At 45.7% G+C, this 23,093-nt stretch overlaps 1 protein-coding gene across 4 annotated transcripts in view; it reads left to right on the top strand.

The window, feature by feature from the left end:
* Positions 1-20,423, top strand: part of PAK5 (p21 (RAC1) activated kinase 5) — a 159,401-nt gene extending 138,978 nt beyond the window's left edge. For 3 of the 4 annotated variants that reach the window (XM_018077585.2, XM_018077588.2, XM_018077587.2), the window contains exons 3-9: positions 2,443-3,243; positions 8,506-8,997; positions 10,721-10,854; positions 13,089-13,215; positions 15,831-15,956; positions 17,977-18,111; positions 18,735-20,423. In XM_018077585.2, coding sequence (XP_017933074.1) covers positions 2,443-3,243; positions 8,506-8,997; positions 10,721-10,854; positions 13,089-13,215; positions 15,831-15,956; positions 17,977-18,111; positions 18,735-18,890 — 1,971 coding nt within the window. In that variant the 3' untranslated portion in view covers positions 18,891-20,423. The remainder of the gene's footprint in view (positions 1-2,442; positions 3,244-8,505; positions 8,998-10,720; positions 10,855-13,088; positions 13,216-15,830; positions 15,957-17,976; positions 18,112-18,734) is intronic. The other variant, XM_008924822.3, reaches the window with a different exon arrangement.
* The last annotated feature ends 2,670 nt before the right edge of the window (positions 20,424-23,093 follow it).

The following is a 23,093-nucleotide window of genomic DNA, read 5'->3' on the forward strand; positions in this document are numbered from 1 at the left end:
GAATATTGTTTTTCTTATCAGCCATAAATAATGATCACAGTTGATAATAACTGTTAGTAACAAAGCACTGACTACTCAGTAGAAAATGTGCCTCTGGAGTAGGTAAATTTATCCTCCCTTTGCGCTGGCCCTTTTAATTTTCTCATGGAGAGGAGCCTGAAGCCAACAGAAATTACAGCCATCACCCTTGCAAGTCAGTGTTTGCCAGTAGTCATCCTTAAAATGCTGGGATAAAAGAAAAGGAGTTTAGTTCTTAATCCCCTTAACTTCATCAGTCAGGATGAGACAGCACTGAGGTCCCAGAGCTATCCAAGACAGCTTCATCAGACTGAGGCTTCTGTGGCAAATGCCTTTTTTTTTTTCTTAAATCAGAATTTCCTATAAAACCATTTTACTGTTAGTACTATTTTTAAGTCCCCATAATCAAAAAGGTTGCTCCCACGCATGGACCTGTCTGCAGAAAATCCCCGAGCTGCAGGGATTTGTCATAAATGAATTCCCTAACACATAAACACTCAGCTGCATTCTTCTAAATCTTCCTTCTGAAGGTGTCTGAAAATCCTGCTTCCAGACAGCGTCTGCTTGGAGGAGCAGAGGGAGAACTCCTCTATCACCAAAGAGTCTGCTCTGCTCCCAGGGGCTCCCTCTGGCTCCGAGGCCCTTTTGTGCAAACACAACGCGGCTGCTGCAGGAAACCTCTCCTTTGTGAAGGCCAGTCCCGTGGAGAGTGTTAAATTGGCACTTTACTCCTCGGCGTGCATTTGCACAGGGGAAGCGGGGTGGCAGTCGGGTATTTCAATCTTGTTTTCAATTATAAGCATTTCATTGTCCAATGTTGCCGGTTTATTATGTGATAATTAAGTATGAATGATCGCACAGTCATCCTGCCAAAGAGGCTGGAGCCGAATGAAACCAATTCCTCTCATCCTGCTGAATGGCTTTGGAGGCGAAAGCAGTGATCTATTTGCTGTCCCTTATTTTTGCTGTCCTATTGTTTCAGTATCACTGGCTTCAAAATAGCAAACTAGGCAAGTAATTACAGACATAAATCAGAGCAGGGATCAGCGTGGGGTCAGGACTGCTTTGCTTTTAGGCTGCCTTTTCTCAGCTGCCTTTTGTGAGTAACAGAGAAGTACATTCCTGTTAATTTTGTGAAACAGTTATTTTAGTAGCTTTGAAATGCTTGTTTTGACAAAGTTTGAGCCCCTTGTGTGCTTTCAGGCAGAGTTTGAGTGGTCTCTCTGTCAGTGTTGCAAACGAGTGCAGGTCCAGTGATCAGGCATCCGATATTCCATGGTTGGTGTCCAATACACCATAGTCAGTGTGCAACGTAGGCTGCATCTCCTCGGGGTGACCACACTGGCTCTGTTTAAAAACTCAGTAAGTTAAATAAGATCCAGCTGTAGATATTTAGCCCCAGTAAATCAGCAAAGCAAATGTGTTTCAGTAGAGCTGCACTGATTTATGGCCCTGGCCACTGCTCTGTACATCTTATTCTTGTCGGGTGTTTATAGACGTGAAGTGGTGCTCGGTGGGAGCCAGCTGCTGAAAAATGGATTCAGCCACGGGTTATGGTCTTCAGGTGGTACTAACTAAAACCAGCCAGTCTTCCTTGAAGGAGAGCTGTAACCGAGCACTGCTCGCCTCCCATCCTATCAGGAGCATCAGTGTTTTGGACGGAAGGGAGTAGGGATGGGCAGGGGGCCTGTGGAGGACGTCGCAATAGTGGGACACAAACAAGGCATCTGTGACGTCCCAAAGCCGTGGTTGTGCTCAGTGGTTTGCTGGATGCTGTGTATTGTAAGGAGATAGAGTTAAGTATTTTTCCCCTCTTCCCCAAGTGTCTTTTATTCTAAGTTAACTAAGAGTCAGTCCCCAGTGGCAATTCTTCTACTCAGGAACATACTGTTTCTTAAAAAAAGGAAAAAAAACCCAAGAAAATCCAGTGCCTACTAAACTTTGTGCTACTTTCCATTCCAGCAGTTTGGTAAAATAACATGTAGAAGTGAACACTGAATGATTTTCCTTTAGCTTATGCATACCCTCTAAATCTGATTCAGCCCACCAGTTTGGCTTGATGTACACAACTGAATAATAACAAATAAAAAATAAGTAGTGGTTTTAGATGTTTAAATGTTTCTATTGTTGGCTACTGAACACCCACCTCTTAAACTGGGCTTTTTGAGAATGTCTTGGGGTTGCATGCCAAATCCTAGCTTATGATCTACCCTGAATTTAACCTCTCTTTGTTTCTTCCTTTCTGCCCTACTGTAAGTATCTATTGAGATTTTTTTCCTAGCAATGAGATATGTGACTGCAGAACATGACACATCACTACATGTATTTCTGGGTGATTTGTAGACTTTTTTACTTACCGGTGGTTTTCTTGATCAGCTATTAAACAAAAGTCAGTATTTAATCAAAGCAATTTCTTATTCCCAGACTATTGTTCGAGGAAATAAGCCTCGAAAGGATACTTCAATCAACGGCCTGCTGGAAGAGTTTGACAATATCTCAGTGACAAGGTCCAATTCCCTGCGGAAGGAAAGTCCTCCCACCCACCACCACCAAGGAAACGCAAACCACGTGCCAAGGCACCAGGAGGAAAATGGTTACATCACGTATTCCCAGTACTCCAGTGAGTCAGACACTACAACAGACTATGTCGTGGAAAAATATCGAGACAAGACTGTTTATGGGGAAGAGTTAGAGCGGTACTACAAAGGCAGCTACGCCGCCAAGCAGAACGGGCACATGATGAAGGTGACGTCCCGGGACATCTATTACTCGGAAGTGACACCCCTGCAGTCAGACCTCTCCAGATTCCTCCCAGATTACCATGCACACCTGGACACCAAGCCCAAACCGCTGGAATACGGCGGCCTAAAGCTGGAGTACCAGCGGATCCCCAGCGGATCCTCCCTGGACTATAGAGATCCCTTTCCTTACACCCCGTCCCGAGCGTCGGTGCAGAGCGAGTGCCCCAAGGAGAGGCTGGAGTACGGTGACAGCGACTGGGGACACGGCCTGGGCAAGGATGACTACGACAAGAGGCCCAAGTCATCCTACGTGGACCCAGCGAGCCCTCAGCCAGCCATGAGGCAGAGGTCCAGGTCGGGCTCCGGTCTGCAGGAGCCGGCCATGCCCTACGGAGCGAGCGCGTTCAAAGCACACCAGCAAGGACATTCCTACAGCTCCTACACCTACCCCCGCCTGTCCGAAACCGCAGCAGGCATCCCCAAGGTAACCTGACATGCCTGGTGACAGAGCTGCCAGGGCAGGGATCAGCCTCTCCAGAAAGGGAGTGCAAAAAATTAGGGGTGTGCAAAAAATTAGGGGTGTGCAAAAAATTTTGGGCAAGGAGCCTTTGCTTGGGCACGTGATGCCAAACGTGGCCAGTGACATCCCTGGGAGCTTCGTGGCCGCTGTTTGGTGGGTGTAGAAACCCCCCCCCTCTTTACTCAGGTCTGTGAAAATGGATGTCAGGGGCATCCATTTTCAGGATGTCAGGGTTTAAGATAGGTTTATAAAACAGGTTTGGAGATGCGCATCTTCCAGGGATTTCACTTGGAATTCCCAATAACCCCAAGTTCTTTGGCAGTTTTTTTTGTAGCACTGGGAGTTCATACATCTGTTCAGAGCTCTGCAGGAGGTGAGAAGCTGGTCTGGTTTGTATATGAGATGCTTTTGTGTTGGAATTTTTACTGTGCAAGGCTGAGACTTCTGTGATTTAGTATTTATGTTATATTGATGCCATCTTTATATCACAGGGTTCACCACTAGTGAGAATGGTGAAACTGCTGTATTTTTAAGCAGCAAAATGAAATCAAAGCAGCTTACCTCACCCAAGACATTTTAGATGTAGTTTAAAAAAAGCAGGGCTAATGTGCAAAAAAGCATTTCAACCATGTTATCTACAGGCAGCTCACTGAATAAGTTTTTGACCTGTTCTGCCACGTGAGGAATATTACCCACACAAGCTGTCTTGCCCTGCCTTGCAAGAGTTTGCTGAAACTATTTGTTCAGTTAAGAGAATACCGCTTTCCTCACACCTCCAGTCACGTAGCCACGATGATGACCTGCTTAAACATCTAGTATTCTGCAAGAGGTGCTTTTGCAGTGTGGCTTGCACTGAACATTCCCAAGTTCCCCTAGCAACGGGCACCGAGATGATGGCTCGTTTTTCTAAGTCTTGGGTTGCTGTGACTTCCCAAATGTGCTGAGGTAGGGAGCTGTTTAGGTGCATTAAAGCACAGAGCTGGGTTTTGGAGCTTGAGGGAGGTAGTAAAAAAGTTACCAGGTCTCTTTCTGAAGCTCAGGGTGTAGTGGGAGGAGTGTGTGTGGTAGTAACTGAGCACCAGTGTGGCCTTCAGTGTGGGTTCTGGAAGTTGTGAGGAAAACCTGGGATGGGTTAGTTGCCATTTTCTTACTGAAAGCATTAGTTTTGTCAGAGTTTAGAAAAGACAAATCTAATAATTCAGAGACCCCCTTGCACCTGCTTCTGCCAATTTTACAGCATTCAGTAGGGCAGAAGGCAGAGGTATATTTTGCAGGACTCAAAGCACTCCAGGCACTTCGAAAAATATCCCTTTAAAATGCAGTAACAACTTTTATTAAGGAAAAAAAAAGAGGTGCCTCCATGCAAGATTCATTGTGAGGTGTTTCTCTCCTCAGAGCATCAAAAACACTCCTACAGCCTTGGTGTATCGAAACTTGATGATTCACTGTTCAATGCAGCAGTTTCAATTCCCAAACCCATACACAGCTCCTGGAAGTGAATAGCAGTTTCTTGCCCTGGATGATTGCTGAAGAATCTTCTTTTCAAGGAGGCATTAGTGAGATAATGGTTCATCAAATGGGCTTACTAAGTGACAATCAGATCTCAAATCAGATATTTTACAAATGGGATTGGCTGTAAAGTATAATTAAAAGTGGGGGGGAAAGTCAGCAGTGAAAAAGTCTGCAGGCACAAACGTATGGCATCAAAGTGTGTTTTACAAAGGTGTTCATTTTGGCTTGTAAATGTGAAGAGCAGACTTACTTATTTGCAGGTGATAAGTGTCAGATAAATCAAATGTCTGCCCGGTTTCATCAGTGATGCAGTGAGAGGTGTGGGAAGCCGGAGGCTCAGATTTGGTTCCCTCCAATCCACTGCTGTGTTATCCACCTGCTCTCCTGTCCTGTAGATTAACTCCATTAATACCTGTATGGGGTCACAGGGCCTGCTGTGTTACCCTCACCACACAGAGTTTACATCCCACTTTGTTCAATGGAGTCACCTCAATATTGTCTCACAGTCCTGCTTATTTTTGGCCACTCTGCTCTGCATGTTTCCTTTTTACCCTCCTCTTCATTGCAGACAGCCCTCTTAACTTTTCGCACTGGACCCTGTTATTTCAAAGCTCCTTTCCCTGTCATTTTACAGTAGGAGCTCTCCATGATACCCTCTCCTGTCCCTCCTCCAAGGAGCCATGATGTCTGCTGTCCCCAGCTCTCTCTTTCTAACCCGGCTGCTGCTCAGCACCACCATCATCCTGCTGCTGGTTTGCAGAGACTCAGCACCAGGAGGACATCTCCAGCCTGGCAAAGGCAGGGCCAAGCCTTTGCTAACAGAAACCTTTCCCTTTTTTCCATCTCATTCACACACCAGTGGCTTTACATGAGTGCTGCCTGCCACCTCTGTGCATGGAACAGGGAGTCTTGGAGATTTCCATCAGCAAAGCACCAGAGAGTAACCTTTGCCCTTGTGATCTCCGTGAGATTTACAGACCGTCCCTTCCACACCTTTTACTGAAACCTAATCAATCAGAAATCCATTCTGTGTTACTGAGAGGTGAGTCCATCTCTCCAGGGACTGGGAGAACGTGGGCTCTGGCTGCAGGGCTGTGGCTGCCACCTCTGCCGCAGTCCCACTGCAGAGCGCACAGGGACACCCGCTCGGCTGAAAGCCAAAGGTTCTGAAAGGAAGGAACCCCTTAGGGACAAGCAGGTGTGTAGTACAGAACAGGCATCCCTGATTGGGAACTGGAATGAGTTTGAACACAGCGTTACATCCACTTTTTAATGCCAAAAAGCCCCGGCTGCCGCCGTAGCCGCATGCAGGTGCAGGAGGTGCTGCGAGCTGGTGAAGCGACCCAGCCGGCAGCAGCACCGCGGCACCGTGATGGATGTCGTGTCAGAGCCTCAGCTGCTCCTTTGACCTGGTCTTGGGTGAGCACAGGGCTGGTTTCCTCTTTCCTTTGTAGTATTTAAAGAATTTCCTTTCAGTAGGTTACTGCGTTCAGCAGCAGAAATAGAATTATTAGTGGCAGCGCCTGACTTTCTGTAACATTTCTTGTGATTCAGGAAGTAAATGGGCTTAAGTTGTATTGCAGTGCTAACCTCAAAAAGCTTTCACAAATTCCTAGCAAGCACACCAAACACCTGAATTTTCATTCTAAAATTTCACTGCAGAATATACTTTTGCCAAGGTGTTAAGCCTGGGGCATACTCAGAAATACCAGACATGGGTGAAGCCTCAAAGAATTCATTAGCGTGGATTTATCCAGCTTGAATTTCCAGACAGGGCTTTCCCTGTCTCAATAGTTATAAAGAAGATGGTGTATTTACACCCAAAGCCGTAATTTATGTGTCCCTGCATACACAGATATATAGGACAGGGCTAGATTGAGTTCCCCTCCCTCCACCAAACCATCTGAGCGCTTTTCTGCGTTAATTAGTTTGGCAGATGTAATGTCCTTCATGAAATTCGTGGTGTCTCTGACTCTCTTCTATATTATGGCCACCGCTGCCTGGCAGAGTAAGGGAAATTATGGCTGTAATCATGGGGATTTTTGCTTAGGCAAAACCAGCATCCTGGGAGGCGGCTGCACAACGCTGCTACGTGCTCGCTGGATGCTCCATATGGCTGGAAACTGTCAGTGTGCGAGTCTTGAATGGAAGCAGACTCCAACTTCATGTTTCCAAGGGGAATCTCCGAGCAGCCCCTCCAGAGAGGCATTCCCCCTTCCCTGCTAAACCTCTGGCAGGATGAGGAGGGGGCCCCCGCTCACCCGTGAGGCAGAAAAGCACTGATACAATATTGCACTGGAGGCCTTTCTCCCTGCACCCAGGGGACTCCAGCTCCAAACTCCTCCTCTCCGTGCAGAGCCCACAGTGATAAATTGATGCTGCGGCAGATTTTTTTTTTTTTTACTTTTTTTTTTTTCTTTTTGCAGTCTTAGCATAAAATGGTCAAATGATGTTCCACTGCAGAATTCAATTTCACAGTTCAGTTGGGTCCTTGATTACACTGCCAAATTCAGATTAATGTGCATTTAACTAACATGGATCAGGGACTCCTGGCCGGCAGCCAGCAGTAATAGTAGCAACCGTGAGCTGTGCGGAGTTTGCTGCTCTGTCCATCCCTGTGCACTGCCACTGAAATTGATTGATTAAATGAACTCATTGCCATAATTATTTGTAATTGTGCTACATGATGAGCCTGTGTCAAACCACCCCCCGGCCCCGAGATGCTCCACACGTCGTCAGGAGTCACACATGTTATATTGAAAACGTGGAGATGCTCTTTTCCAGAGCAAAAAATGTAGGTTTTGGGTGGGTTTTGGTTTTTTTTTTTTGTCTCACATCCTTTGGTTTTTCAAACTATTATGTTTGTGAAATGTTGGTTTGCTTTCAGTGTAAGAAGCTTAGAGAAGCTTGGAAAATAAAAAAAAAAAAGAAAAATAAGGAGGGAATCTACAAATGAACAAGGCCTCCCACTGGGACAATTTCCTTTGCGATTTTCTCTGATTTCAGGTGAAAATTAGCAGTTTCGTGACACTGCAGTAGTCACTGTGTGTCACTGTGGAAAATGATTTAAGAAATGGTGAATTGAATTAGGCTGCTTGTCATACCCATGTGTGCAATCACTCAAACAAGAGCCAGTAGCGTGGCAAGGCAGGAGGTGACAGGGATTTCAGGGTATCCCTGCCTCCACAAGGAGAGGTTGGGTCATCCCTGGATTGCTGGGGAAAAGCATAAAAAAAGACTAAGAGTTGAGAATCAAAATCCAGGTACTGGTATTTGAAAAGAAAGACATAAATTGGAATTTGCCAAAGGGCTGCTGGTTGTGAAAGGGATGAATTCTTGGAGGCAATGGTCCAGAGAGCCTGCAGGGCACTGCAGATACAGAGCACATACACTTTTTGGAGCGTAGATCCCTTCCAACCTAGGCCATTCTGTGATTATAAAAGGATTATTGTGTCTACAAACAGGTACCTGGATAGAAGAATGGACCTGAGATGCACAAAAGATCTCATGGTCTCCCCTGGCCTCATTTGAGTGCTGATGAGAGCACAACAGCCCAGTGGTGTAAAACTCTTTGTTCAGACACAGGCAAGCTGTGTCCTGTTGAGGAGAACAGGTACAGGTACACGTGGGACCATGTTGTGCTGGCATCCACTGAGGACCTCCAGGAAACTAATTGAGTCAGAAAGCTGTCACTGCTCTGCTTTTGTGTTGCAGGTGGATTATGATCGAGCGCAGCTGGTCGTCAGCCCGCCGCTCTCTGGGTCAGACACCTACCCCCGGGGCCCAGTAAAGCTACCTCAAAGTCAGAGCAAAGTCAGCTATTCAAGCAGCAGCTACCAGTACCCTCTGGTCTACCACAAAGCACCCCACTATCACCAGCCATCTCTCCAGCCCGGCTCTCCCTATATTTCCACCGCCTCCTATCCCAGCTCCCCAAGTATCACGTCAAGTGCTTACCCTCCACCCAGCTGGGGCTCCTCCTCGGACCAGCAGCCCTCCAGGGTGTCCCACGAACAGTTCAGAGCTGCCCTGCAGCTTGTGGTCAGTCCCGGGGACCCCCGGGAGTACTTGGACAACTTCATCAAGATCGGGGAGGGCTCCACGGGGATCGTCTGCATCGCCACCGAGAAGCACACGGGAAAGCAGGTGGCCGTGAAGAAGATGGATCTCAGGAAACAGCAGAGGAGGGAGCTGCTCTTCAATGAGGTGAGTTGTTCTGGGTGGTGTGGTGGGTTTTGCAGGCAGTGGGCTCAGCAGGAGTCATGGGCCAAATGGCAGCTTCAAGAGCCAAATTAATAACTTTCTGAAAGAGGTGGTGAGTCCTGCAGGTATCTGTGCTGCGTAAATATTGTATAACCAGACCAGTTCTAAATGAGCTACATCTCCTTCTGGCTTCAAACCTGTGATGTCACAGCAATCAGCTCAGAAATGTATCAGCTGGTCCATGCAGGGTATCAGGTGCACAGACATAGCCCAGTGCCTTTTTCTGTTTCCTGACATAGTTTATCCTTCCAAGACAGAGGATCCAAACTGACCAGACTGTTCAAGAAGCATTTGCACTGTATTCTGGAATACACATGCTTTTTGTTTCCTTCCTCCTTCCTCTACTAACCCTTTGCTTTCTTGATGGTTACTGAGCTAAGAGCTCAGTAACCATCTGTGTTACTTCCCACATCTCTTTTTCTGAGTGGTTGCAGCCAGTTCAGAGCCCACAAGTGCTTATGGGAGACTGTTTTCCCCATGTACATTATTTTAAATTTCGGAACACTGGTTTTCATTTGCCATTTTTTCACCCAGTTGTTTGGGGCTGAGAGTACCTTATGCAACTTGAAGAGTTTTCCCAGTTTTTTACTTCTTATTCCCTTAAAGAAGCTAGTGGGTTGTGTACCCTGCTCCCTTTTCAAGATCACTTGTAAATATGCTGATCAACAGCAAAACCACTGCAGGAGCTCAGGGAAACCTCTTGTGAGAATGAACTTTTTAATTCTATCTTTTGTTTCCTGTATTTTGACTGTAAGTGAATCTTCCCTCAGCACATGACAGACCGGTTTCTTTAAAACCTTTAAAAACTTAAAATTTTTTAATTAAAATATTAGTTTTTAGCAAACTTCACCCAGTTCTTTGCACAGTGCATGACTGTACTGGGTACTTGGGCTTGGCTTTGCCTCTGCTGGAAGGCAGCACTGAATTGGGCTGTGGTGGCTCTAACTGAGCATTTCTTGAGCAGTAACATCTTGAAGCAGGTCCTACATGCTGTGCAGGACCAAGCTGCTTCCCTGACATGCTCCAGTCACTCGTGTCAGCCAAGAACCTCTTTAGAGCAGCACTGAAATTCCTCTGTCTGCAATGAAGCCTTCCCTGGCTGTTGTTTTCTCTCCTGGTCACTGTTCTGCCAGCTCTCAGTCCCCCGTGCTCACGGTCACTGCCTTGGCTGGGCTGCTCTTACTGTGGTCCCAGTTGTACAGTCCCTTGTAGATGTGGGATCTGAGTCATCCCCTGCATTACCAGCATTCTGTGAAAATTCCGTGCAAAGTACCACGAGGTACATGATGAAAATGACTTTGATGCGGTGAACAATTGATCAGGTTAAAAAAAAAGAATAAATCTGTGTTGTACTGAAGGCAGTTGGCAATAAAAAACCAATTAAATAAACAGTTCTGTTCCTGCAGGCTGAAATAAAACAATTATCTACCGCTCATACTTCGGCAGCTAGAGATTCCTCGTTCCTCCTGGTGCGTTTACGATGACTGATATTTTTATGTAAATACCTTGGTTTTGTTTATGTGCTGGCTATAAGGGTTTGGGAGGATGTGGTTCATCCCAGAACCTTCAGCGAGCACCGAGAGAACAGCACAGCGAGAAAGAAGGTCGGAGCGAGTGTCAGACAACGCTTGTAGCGACTCACAGGCCGCCCTTCTGTGCCCCACAGGTGGTGATCATGAGGGATTACCACCACGAGAACGTGGTCGACATGTACAACAGTTACCTCGTGGGAGACGAGCTCTGGGTGGTGATGGAGTTCCTGGAGGGCGGCGCTTTGACCGACATCGTCACTCACACCAGGTGGGATGAGGGACCTGCAGCCTAAAGCCCAACATGTAGCCTGGCTGGGGGGGAGATGCCCTGGCTTTTCCTCATGGATTCCTCTGGACCGTGCCCTCCGGAGCTCACCTGCTGCTGGGGGCAGCTGGGCACCTCCTGGCTTTATATATGTATTTTTATTTTTATTCTTGTTTTATTTTTATTCTTATTTTTATTCTTATTTTTATTTTTAATCTTATTCTTGTTTTATTTTTATTTTTTTATTCTTATTTTTATTTTATGTATATATAACGTGTGTATATGTTTATACTGTATTTATTTTTATATATATAAAACATTTTTATAAATGACTGTGTATTTGTAAGTACATACAAAATACATATATAAAAGCATAAAAATACGTGCCATATACATTCATGGAAAACATATATACATATATATATAAATATTTATATACATAAATATATATATAAAACATATATACATAAATATATATGCATATATGCATGTAGCTATCTATGCATATATGTATATATACATAGCTATATATATACACTATATATTTCTATATATATATCTATATCTAAATATAGATGTAGATGTATATACACTTATACCCATACATAACATGCTTCCTTTACCAGCATAAATAAACCACTGCAGAGGAATCCCTGTCAATACCAGCATTTTTTAAATCAAAGGGAAAGAAATACCTGAGAGGGCTTGCTGGTAGATGGGGATTTGGTGCAATTTAGTTGGTAGTTCATCAGCAACACAACTTTTATCCATTACTTCCTAAAAATAGCCCCCCACCAAAAATGTTCTTTTCCCTGTTTGGTGATCTGCATTGTTAGTTTTGCTGTCATGACCACATCAGTCCTAAGGGTAGTTTCTCTCCATACTCACAACCCGTGTAACCAGGCTGTCAGAAAGGTTATCTGCAAACCAAGCCTAAAACATAAAGGGAAGAGAGTTTTTATATCAGAATATTTGTGCTTGTGGTAGAGCACGTTCCCATATTTCAGTTAATGTCACACCTTTAAAGCAGGTGATCCACCAGCACAAGAGCTGCAGTGTATGGAGCTGTTCTGCCTCTTCTGAGAGGAGACATTAGATTTTACAGCCCTCTTTCTACCTGATCTTTGCTCATCTGCTCCTGATAATGAAATAGGGAAGAGCGATTCTTTATTTAATTTCTTCCTCTTGAATAAAAGAAAAATTAAAATTTCCACACCAAATCAATGGGAGAGTATTTAGGGGAGCAAGAAGAAAAGTAAGGAATAATAAATTAGAAAATTTATGAGAGAACATAGTTTAGTGATGCTCTTAGACCCTACCAAGAGCAGAGCTGTAACACAGGTATTTTATTTTTTATTGCTTCCTTAACTTGTGTGCTGAAATAAATCACAATATTGCAAGTCATTTGTTAACTACTGCAACCCAAAACATTAAAAGCTCTATCTTAGATATTTCTGACAGGAGTTTAACAGCAAACAGATGTTCCCAGGACACCACTTCTTAAGAGCTGTCATCTATTTTTTAACTCAAAACAGTCTTTTCTTAATCTTCTGGGTTTTTTTTACATTGCATGACCTTCCCTCAAAGATTTTGCTACAAATGGCACACAAAGTTAGAGCAGAAATCTCCACAGGAGTTTTTCTACTCATGTAAGAGAGGTGATGGGGACATCCAGCGATGGGGCAGCAGTACCAGGGTGCACAACCCACCCCAAAATGGGTGTTTTCAACCTTGCATAGAAGTGAGGCCTCTTGTTTATTTTTCTGCTGAAATATCCAGAATATTTTTACAGAAGGCATAAAAGTGCTCCCCAAGAGCTACACCCAGGGCTTGATGTTTTGTCTGCACAATTAGGAGTGGTTTTTTTTCTCATATTCATTCCACGCCTGTTTCCATCCCAGTGGTGGTTCACACTCCCTGGCAAGCACTGAGCTTACTGTAAATAAGGCATTCCCCTTATTTCCCAGAGGGAAATGGGCTCACTGTCACAGGCTGCATCACATGGAGCACTCAGCTTTTTTAGTGCTGCAGGGAGACTTATCCAGACCTCGTTGCAGAGTTGATCCTCACCCTCATCCCATGTTTTTGGTCAGAAATAGGACCAGAGAGTCACCCCACAGAGCCACTGCCCAAAAGATCTGTACACTGGCCTGAAGGGGAACTCGTGTTGCTTTGTTCCAGCTCCCCTTTCCCACTGTCTTCCTTAACACTCCGGTTTTCCCACGTTGCTGTTTCAGGATGAACGAGGAGCAGATCGCGACGGTCTGTCTGTCTGTCCTGAGAGCCCTGTCCTACCTGCACAACCAGGGCGTCATCCACCGCGACATCAAGAGCGACTCCATCCTCCTCACCAGCGACGGCAGGGTGAGCACCCAGCCCTTCCCCAGCTCCCAGGGCTACCATGAAAACAGCTGTGCCCCTTCAGGGCGACACTGCCTGGAAAAAAATGAGCCAGGCCTGTGAAACTGCAGGGTGTGACCTGTGAGTGACTCGTTGGAGAGCTGAATCCCAAAAACACAGGCCTGGCCTGGCCTGGCTGGTGATGGACATCTGTGCTGCAGGCAGCAATCCCTTGGGGAGGGATTGCAGCCATCAAAAGGCAGTGGCAGAAGGAGCTACACGATGTGGGTGATGGGTCGGTGACAGGAGGTGATGGGAGATCATCTTTTAGGCTGCCCCACTCCTACTGTGATGCCTCTCAGAAATACTTCCTTTTTACTACACTTAGTTATCCCTCAGTTAGCAACCTCTGTATGTGTGCTCTGTTAGCAGCTGCTGTACCTGTGCTGTTTCTCCAAGCTGGTGAGAAGGCTAACACCTTTCTGTGCTAAAATAATAATGTGCATTACTGCTGAAACCCTCCCCTGATGGTCAGAGTAGCTTTTATATTTGTGAAATGCTTGATAATGCCAGTTCCACACTGCCATGTACTTGGATGGGATGCTGCTGCCAGTTAATTGGTCTTTGAGCAGGGAGAGAGGGGGACAAAATGCTGCACTTGACTTGCTCAGTAAGCAAAATGAAGTTTGCACACAAAATTACAGGTTGTTACACAGATGTCTAAAGCAAGACTTAGCAGGTTGGACTGAGCCTGTTGGTCTGGAATCAAATCTAGACCTTCCCTTTCAGAAGGTGAAGCTCTTGGCTTCCCAGGCCTGGTCTGACTCCTTAACCAAAGGCTCCCTTGTTTAATTTGATACCCACTTCACCAAGGAATAGGGCTTTTCTTCCTGCAGCAGTCACAGGCTGCTCCCATTAATCCTGTCAAGGAAAGAAAATCCCACGTGTGTAGGAGTTCTTCAGCTGGGATTTCAATCCATGTTGCTGAAATAACATCTGATCTGTGCTGGGATCTGCATACAGTGCCTCATTATACTCATTACTCCAGTACTTATTATCTGCATTGCAGATTTCTTCATGGCTGTGTTGTGCAATTACCTTTTTTTAGAAAATCGTTGTCTTTTATGTACTCGAATGAGCAATAGATATGCAAAACCTCTTGTGCTCCTACAAAAGATGATTGGAGTCTGCTTCCAAAATACGCATTATTTCTTCCATTCTTCATCCAGTAAACTGAAAAATACATTTAGCATGGAGAACTTGGCTATTATTGTTTTAGAAATACCAACAATCATTTCATAATTCTCTTTAAAATAACACCCACAGCTTTAAAAAAAGTAGTGTCTGCACTGAGTCCAAAAGAAAACAAATCAGTGCTGACAAGTCAATGCAGGCATTTATGCAACTTCCCACTCCCATTGTCCAAGGGCTGTTGGGGTTCATTTTGTATTCCCAGGTGCTGAGTATGTGATGGGATACACGGCCTATGGACCTTGGGTCACCGTGGCACTGTGCAGCTTATAACCGGGAGTGATGGGAGTTAGGATAATGCCCAGGAAAACCCCTGTGATAGCTTCTAGGCCTTCAAATAACTCCTGGGGGGGAAGGGGGGGAAGAGACTTCAGCCTTAAGGAACAAGCTGTTTCTGGAAGGGGGTGATGCCACTGACACTCAGACCAGCTTGTTTTGTTTGGGGGTTGGAGGAGTTTTCACCTTGGCATTGTACAGCGACACGGAGGGGGAGGTGATAATTTTCCATAATTTCTGTTGTTAAAAAAAACTGGCATAAAAGTATGAGTAGGCACATGATGCAGCAAGAGCTGCTCTCCGGAGTGCTTGTGTATCCCATTATTTCTATTTCAGGTCACTGTCACAGCTACTCAAGGACAGTACTAATTCCTGAGTTCCCAAGCAAAGGGAGCAGGTCCCATTAACTCTTTTTTGGAAGAGTCTTGTGCCCTTCCCCACCTTTCCGAAATCAGCTGTTACTACATAAAGATGACATTTTCTTTAGTGACAGTCCATGGTGTGAGGTCCTGGTCTTAAAAAAACCATTGGCAGGGGTTTTGCTTTCTGTGGGTATTGGGTCATGCTCTCGGTGGTAAAAGGGAATGGGGTGAATGCCACTTGTTTCACCTGTGTTCTGGCAAACTCACAGGTCATGTTCCTGGGTACACATCCCAGGAGGGGTGTGCATCACTTGGAATGTGTTTATTACTGAGTATCAGCATGCATACATAACTGCAGACATGGGGTTTATATATATGCAATAATAGATTCATTATAAGACTGTTACTTCAGAATTTTTTGCTTTCCTTCTGTTTTTAACCATTATAAGCCATTTATCACCTCTGCATCTTTTGCTGGTGGAGAGGCAATGAGGTGTGACAGATGACGTTAGTAATGAACACCACTTTCACTCTCCTACGTCTTTGCCTTGCCTTCATTTTAGTGAATTTAAAGTTCCCCAGGCTGTGTTCCCGTCTCCAGACACACTTGCAAAACTGTGCTGCTGTCCTGTCCCAGCCAGACGCTGCAGCTCCATCCCCGTCCCTCCCGCTGCAGCCAGAGGTGTTTCAGAGGCACGTGTGTCTCACAGGAATGCGCCTTGTTACTCAAGAGGGGCTTTTCCTTTTCAGATAAAATTGTCCGACTTCGGGTTCTGTGCCCAAGTGTCCAAGGAGGTTCCCAGGAGGAAGTCGCTAGTTGGGACACCGTATTGGATGGCTCCGGAGGTGATATCCCGCCTGCCCTACGGCACCGAGGTGAGTGCAGGGGGCACGGCAGGGACCCAGAGCTGCTGTTTGCTCTCTGTGGGGTGCCTTGGTCGACCCCACGGAGCTCAGGGAGCACCGTGCAGTTCAAAGGCATTTACATAGATATGCTAAATAGCAGCAATTACGTTTGCCCCAGAGTGCTACATCGCGGCTCCTTTTAAAGTGTTTCTCCGAGATGAAGTCGTTAATTAACAACTCCATTTAGCACACTTAGTGTAATGCCTTTACGTATTTACACTTAGGGTGCTGTAGGAAAGGAAACTGGTCTTATTTTCACATTGGAAAGACCCTTTGATGCTCTTTAATATAAAAGCCTGGAGCTGCAGTCACAGGTGTCCACACCTGCATGTGCCAAACCTGCAGCCAGGTTATGCAGCTGTACTGCACAGCCAGGTCACACCAGTTTTTGCACTCCGCTTTCATCCCGCTGAAGCCTGAGATTCCCTTGCTCTGAGGAGTGCCAGCAGAGGCACAGGTCCCACAGGGTCCCAAACACTTGAGCCAGCTGGATGGGTAGGATTGCCACCCTCTGTGGTAGCACTGGTGTCCCCATCGGCTCGTTCCTTGCAGTCATTGCTCTCATTAGCTGAGAGACAGGGGTAGAGGAAGCACGTCTGTGGGAGCTATTTTAAGCCCTGCCAAATTGTTCTGAAAAAGACAATCCACACATTTTTATTAGAACCCTTCAGAGGAGACCAGCAAGGTCTGCAGTGCCATATCCCATCCATTGGGAAGCTCTGAGTCACAGCACTCCTGCACTGCCAGCCTGGGAAGAGCAATCCCCTCTCCCGCGCTCAGCCGTGACAGTGACTCACGGCTCCCCAGCAGGAGACACGGCTGCCTTTGCTCCTCTGCGTGGGGAGAGGAGCTTCTGCCTGATAGTGCTGATAGTGCTGATAGTAACAGCTGCAGAGAGCAACCCTGCAAGGCAGATAGAGTCAAAAATACAGATACACAGATACACACATATTATATATTTATATACATATATATACACACACACATAAATGTAGAGATGCAGAAATATACATGCACAGAGAAGGGGAAATGAGCTGAGACAGGAGATGCAGCAGGAACTGTTTTGGCACAGCCCCAGGGTGAGAGCACCCCACAGGCACTGACGTGCTCCCAGGACAGGTGCCATTATGGAAGACATTCCAGGGGTAATAACATCAGGTATTATTAGCCCATTAATAGCACTGGAAGGATTATAAAGTGGCTGAACTTATGGCTACATTAGGTTTCCCCACCAGAAGGGAAAAAGAAAAAGGATTTGGGCTAAAGGATAGTGTTGGGAAAAGTGAAAAGCAGCATGAACTGGCCCTGGTTGTATTTGGGCTGGCGAATGACACGAATTACAGTCATTAGAGAAATGGAATTCTGGAACAGATCTGCAGCTAGCCAGGACCAAAATAAAAGAAAAGTAGTGTTGAGTTATTTGGGTTTTTTTTTATCTGGAGCTGAATCATTTTCCAGAGGGATTATATAATGTGTTACCTCTGCTGGCTGGAAGCGGTCCTGGGTGTAGTTAAGTGCTTGTGTTTGCCTTGGGGTCTTGAATGGAGTTCCTGTTGTTTTTGAGCTTCGGGGGACACAGAGTAACTGATTTCACAGCAGCCGAGTTGTGCTCTGCTCTCTCCCTGGCTGCAGCACTGCAGAGCCAGCCTGGGGTGGGCAGTCAGTGGCTGCAATCAGTGCAGCTGGAATGCAGGGCAGGAGGGTGCAGCCTCTCCAGTGCACAGGGCTTCCAGTGGACAGCACCTAAACCAGCTGCAGACCCGGGTTTGTAAGTCACTGCTAATCCATTTCATCCATCACTTACTGCTCATAAGGCAAGAGCATTCTCAGCTGGGTAAAGATTTATGGTGATGGCTCACCAGACTGCTGGCTTAGACTGGCCACAGACAGTGGCACGAGCCATCTCCAAGCTTTGCATGAGTCCCAGTGCTGAGCCTGTTGGGCCCCCCTGCACTACCAGCAGTGTTCATGACCAGTCTGTGTGTTCCAGGTGGATATCTGGTCCCTGGGCATCATGGTGATAGAGATGATTGATGGGGAACCTCCCTACTTCAATGAGCCGCCGCTGCAGGCCATGCGCCGGATCCGGGACAACCTCCCGCCCCGGGTGAAGGACATGCACAAGGTCAGACTTCCCATTAGGTGATGAAGGTCTTGAGCAGTGACATGTTTAATAACACTATAGGCACACATTTGAGTGCCCAGCTGATAACTTCTAAGGTCCCACCTGGAGCAGTGGGTCCTGCACAGGACTTGTGCGGGGAGGATGCGAGACCAAAGCCATCAGCCATAGCCTTGTTTGTGCCCAGCCCTGGCTTGGCTTTTGCAGCAAGTGATGGCAAAGGGAGCTGGGCAGAGCCTCGTGTTCCCTGTGCTTCCCAAGCTGCCCCAGGACCAGAGCAAGTCAGCACATCAGGAGTGCTGTGGGTGGGTTTGCATGTCCACATCCAGTGCCAAACCCTGTGTGCATCTCCCATTTTGGGTGTGCTTCAGGCCTGAGCCCTCAGCCCACATCAATGCTTTTCTCACCCCCCACATGCAGAGCTATGCAGGGGCTGCTGTTCTGCACCCCACTGATACCCAAATGGTTTCAGCATGAGCAGCATGTAGAAGACACAGCCCTTCAGCTCAGTACAGCTGTTACCATAGGCAGAATCACTGTGTCCCTTGTCTTCCCAAGAAAAGCAGTGTGCACACAGCCAGAGAGGGATGTTTTTATCCACCCCTAACACCAGTGTGGTGTTGCAGGTCTCCTCAGTGCTCCGGGGCTTCTTGGACTCGATGCTGGTGCGGGAGCCCTCGCAGAGAGCCACGGCACAGGAACTGCTGAGGCACCCCTTCCTCAAACTGGCTGGGCCCCCTTCTTGCATTGTGCCCCTCATGAGGCAACACAGGCATCGCTGAAGCCGGCAGCTTTTTGGGAAAAGGTCAGTGCAGAGTCTGGATAACGGCCGTGTGGGAATGCCGGCAGTTGTGTGGGAACTACAGGCAGGGAGGAGTAAAACCTTGTGAAGGAAAACCAGCCCTGCCTAAATAATGCAGTGTATAAAAAAACCAAGGAAGTGCTCTCTGTGCTCCCTGTGTGTGAGGGGCAGGGGAGTGATCCTGGTCCCAGCTGGGAGGCCACGCTCCACCCTGGACCATCGCTCCCCAGCGCTGCTGTGTTCCCAGCCATCCCGGGAGAAGGCACCAAATGCACAGGTTGGAAAGGTAACGAGGAGAGCACAGCCAGAGCGAAACACCGGAATTCCACTGCAGGCTACGGCACTTCTGTTTCAGAAGAACGCTTTTCTGACAAAACAAAGCACTTTTTATCTCGGTCATAGCAGCGCAATGTATTTTGCAACGAGTTTGTAATTTTCTGTACAGTCCGTTTTGATAATTTGCAGTACTTTGTCATGTAACTGTTGTGTTAGTTGAAGTAATAAGTGTTACCTTAGCGAGAATTTGAGAAGATTAAAGTTTCCTACTTTTTTAACCCTTTTGAAAACAGGAAAAAGAAAAAAAAAAAAGCCCACAACCACCTTTAGGAAGTTGTAAGGTTTTGCAGATTTCCCATGGGGTGAGGAGAGCACTCATCCCACCCTCTCGGCAGCCTGAAGAGCCAAGGATAAGTGATGTTTGTGGGCACTCTGGCAGCCTGGCTGTGATGCAGTGGCAGAGCTGCTGCTGAATGTGAGTGGGCACCTGGGTCTCCCTCCCCTTTCCCCAGGGTGGGAGCCAACGCACCCAGCCTGCCTTTGCTCCAGGGTCAGCCCAGGCCACGGCCAGCCCTTTTTTTATGCCACCACCGGGCCAGTTTTGCCACCACAAAAGCCTCTGTTGTTTCTGTCGAGCTCTGGCAGCGGGAAGGGATCACCCAGCGGGATCCCCAGAGCTCCGGCAGACCTGTGGGATGTGCTGCCAGATGTTTGCCAGAGAGGAGAAGTCCTGCTGCTGTCCAGACCTTTCTGAATGTTGATGCAACAGTTGACTACTACGGTACAATTTTGTGTTATTTGTTGGATGACTTTGCATGTTAACTGTAGGCCTAAATAGATTTGCCTTTAAAATTTTTAGAAGTGCTTCATAATTATTTCAATGATAAATGATTTTTATTTATTAATGATTAGTTCTTTTTAATTATGTATGATACAAAAGCCATGTTTTTCAAGTTTGGTTGTTTTTTTTTTCTTACTGACCTCATTTTACGGTATCTTTAAGGAACCACAAAGCCAACTTTGTGAAAACGCAGTTTCTTTCTTATGATGGAGTTTCATAGTTGATAAATTAATTGTTATTTATTGTAGTAAATTATAACCAAACATCTAAACCTGGCAGGAGCTGTTGCTTAAAGATCTTCCTCTGGGAGAAAAGAGTTGCCAATAATAAAGAAGCTCCTTTAGTTCTGCCCTTAAAAACTTAAAAGAGTATTTGAAGGGAGAGAAGCAATTTAAAAAGAAAAAAAAGGGAGATAAATATGAACTGGAACATTGAATAGATGTTCTCACATCTGTGTGTCTTACTCCTCCCGCTCTGCTTTCTCTTCTTAACCCTGTTTGCACATTTTAAGAGGGCACTACAGAAAATGTGTTTGGCTCCCGCCGCCCCGCCGCGAACACGCTCCCGGTGCCCACCCAGCCGAGAGCAGCACCCACAGCCTTCCAGGGGGTCTGTTTTGTAGTCTTGACAACTCAGGAAAACCGGCTGCACCAGTCCAGGCAATGGCATACAGGCACAACTGTAGTACTAGCCACAAAAGTTAAACTTTTTTAACCATCTTTAAATAAAAAAAAAAATTAAAAAAAGGGGTTGTTGGGGGGTTTTTTTCTTCAATATTCAGCACATTTTAGGCTGTGCAAGTGAAGAATTTTCTGCAACTTTCTTATCATTAGATACTTTAAAACAGTGTTCATCAAGTTTACTGAAAGTTTTGTCGATTTCAAAGGTTTTTTTTTTTGTGAACACCAGCTACTGGTGAGACAAATGCACATGCAAGTTAAATAAATTAATTAATAAACACTTCAAGTTTCAGTGTGGTTTTTTCCCCTGTGTCTTTTTGCTGTTTTATAAATTTGACTCAGTCCCACAATACTGGGCCAAGCAAATAAGAAAAAAAGAGTTTTCCTTCACCCAAAATTAAGGGGGAAAAAAAAAAAGACTTACCCAAGAACATCAGGCTTAAATTTAGAAGAATAGTAGACAAATAGGCATTTCAAACCAAGATACTGTGATTTCACCATTCTGAGAGGCCCCCCCCAAACATACCCATGTACACACACACACTTACGTTAGAAAAATAAACAATTCTCCTCTAAACATAGAAAAAACCCACATGTTTCAACACGAGTTGGCAATGCCAGCACTTGAATAAAACCTCCAGACTGTGGTCAGTCAGACAGTACAGAGCATTTTGAGAAGTGACGAGCACACCCACACACCTTTGCAAGATGAAGTTCTCCAGAAGGACTTGTCCCTCTTGGAACATTTCCACCTTGCTTTCCCTGCCTCTTAAATAATCCCTTTTTTTTTTTGGCCTTACACATCCTTAATTTTTGGCTTACAACCATTCCGCTCTCACGCCTGCTGACAACATTCCTCCCAGTTTCCCCAGCAGCACCAGTCAGCTGATGAAGCTACAATGTTATTTGCCACCTCCAAGTCTTATAAGTGAGGTTTTTATATTACTCTTGATTACTTTCGGTTGCTGACATCAGTAAATATTTCAAGATACATTAGCCATCACCTAAAAGAAAAAAACCAAAACACCCCAAACAAACAAACAAGAAATCTTAACTTCAGCTGTTTCACCCTCAGCACTTCAAATAAAGCCAGAGCTGGGCAAAAAGCAGGGAATAACCACGGTCTGTTACCTTGGGTTGCACAGTTGACTGAAGCTGATGCCGAGCTCCACGTTATGTCCAGGTACTCCAGGGAGTTTATTCCCACCTGGCACTAAGGAATGATGGCTTTTTCTGAGGTCACAGTTCTAAAAGCATTCACAAATCCCCATCATTTCAGTAGCAGAGGCCGGGACATTTGCTGGCTGTGTAAGTCCCCTCCTCAGCAATACATCAATAATTTATAATTAAAGTTCTAATCATAAGTACTTGGTAAGTCATTAGCAGCTGCTTTAGTAAGTGCCTAATTATTACAGGTCCTTAAAGAGCTCAGTAGGGTGATAAGTTTCTTATATTTATCCACCATGAACTGGTGTGTTCATAAACATCTATATAAAGCAAAGCATTCAATTTGCAGCTAGCCCATAATAAGCCATCAATGAATGAAAGATAAATATAAAATTAAATCACAATAAAGTGCTGCCATCCTTAAGATGCTGCTGTAGCTTGAATGGGCAGGAGGGAAGCTGGACAGCTGTTATAACCTCATAAATAATTTTTTCATAAATAGGCTTGAAAAGCCTTAAGCAATGGAAAATTCAGATCAAATTCAGTAAATATTAACAAAAGGATGGAAAAGATTAAAATATTCAAAGGGTTTTCACCCAACATCATAAATAACTTCCTTTATACAACATACATCAGTCTGGGGCACAAACTGCCAGTGAGCTGAAATTATTGGTTCTATTTCCTTTCTTCCCCCCAAAAGAGAGGGAAAAACATTTCAATCCAACAAAAAAATTATTTTCTATCAATTCAGAAAACAAACAAAAATAATTACTGTATTCATGCAACTAATAGCTTACAGACACACTCCACCTGAAAGTGATGCCAGGAGCTTCCTAAGGGGAAACCTCCATCATCTGACATGAAAAGCAACAAAAGTTCTTGATGTTTGTAGGCAGAGGGTCACAGGAGCTGCACCAGTTTTTGGGGGGTCAGCCCCACTTCAGTGCACTGGCCAGGGCTCAAGCAGCAGGATCAGGCAAGGACAGCTTCCTGTGAGCTGCCCTGCTGTGACCACCCCAACAGGGTCACTGCAGGGTGAATTAAAATCAGTTTGCAGAGTCGGCCATAAATTAGCATTTTTTCCACCTTAACCACACGTTGAGATGTTTGAGAGCATCTCCCAGTTACACCAGGCGGGTCTCGCTCACCTTCTGCAGGGGGAGAAGCAACAACGGGGCCAAAGGCTGAAGGCTAAAACCCACCAGCAGCTTCAGCTGAG

Source organism: Manacus vitellinus, unplaced genomic scaffold (assembly GCF_001715985.3).
Source record: "Manacus vitellinus isolate BGI_N305 unplaced genomic scaffold, ASM171598v3 scaffold_38_pilon, whole genome shotgun sequence".
In the NCBI taxonomy this organism is placed as follows: Eukaryota; Metazoa; Chordata; class Aves; order Passeriformes; family Pipridae; genus Manacus; species Manacus vitellinus.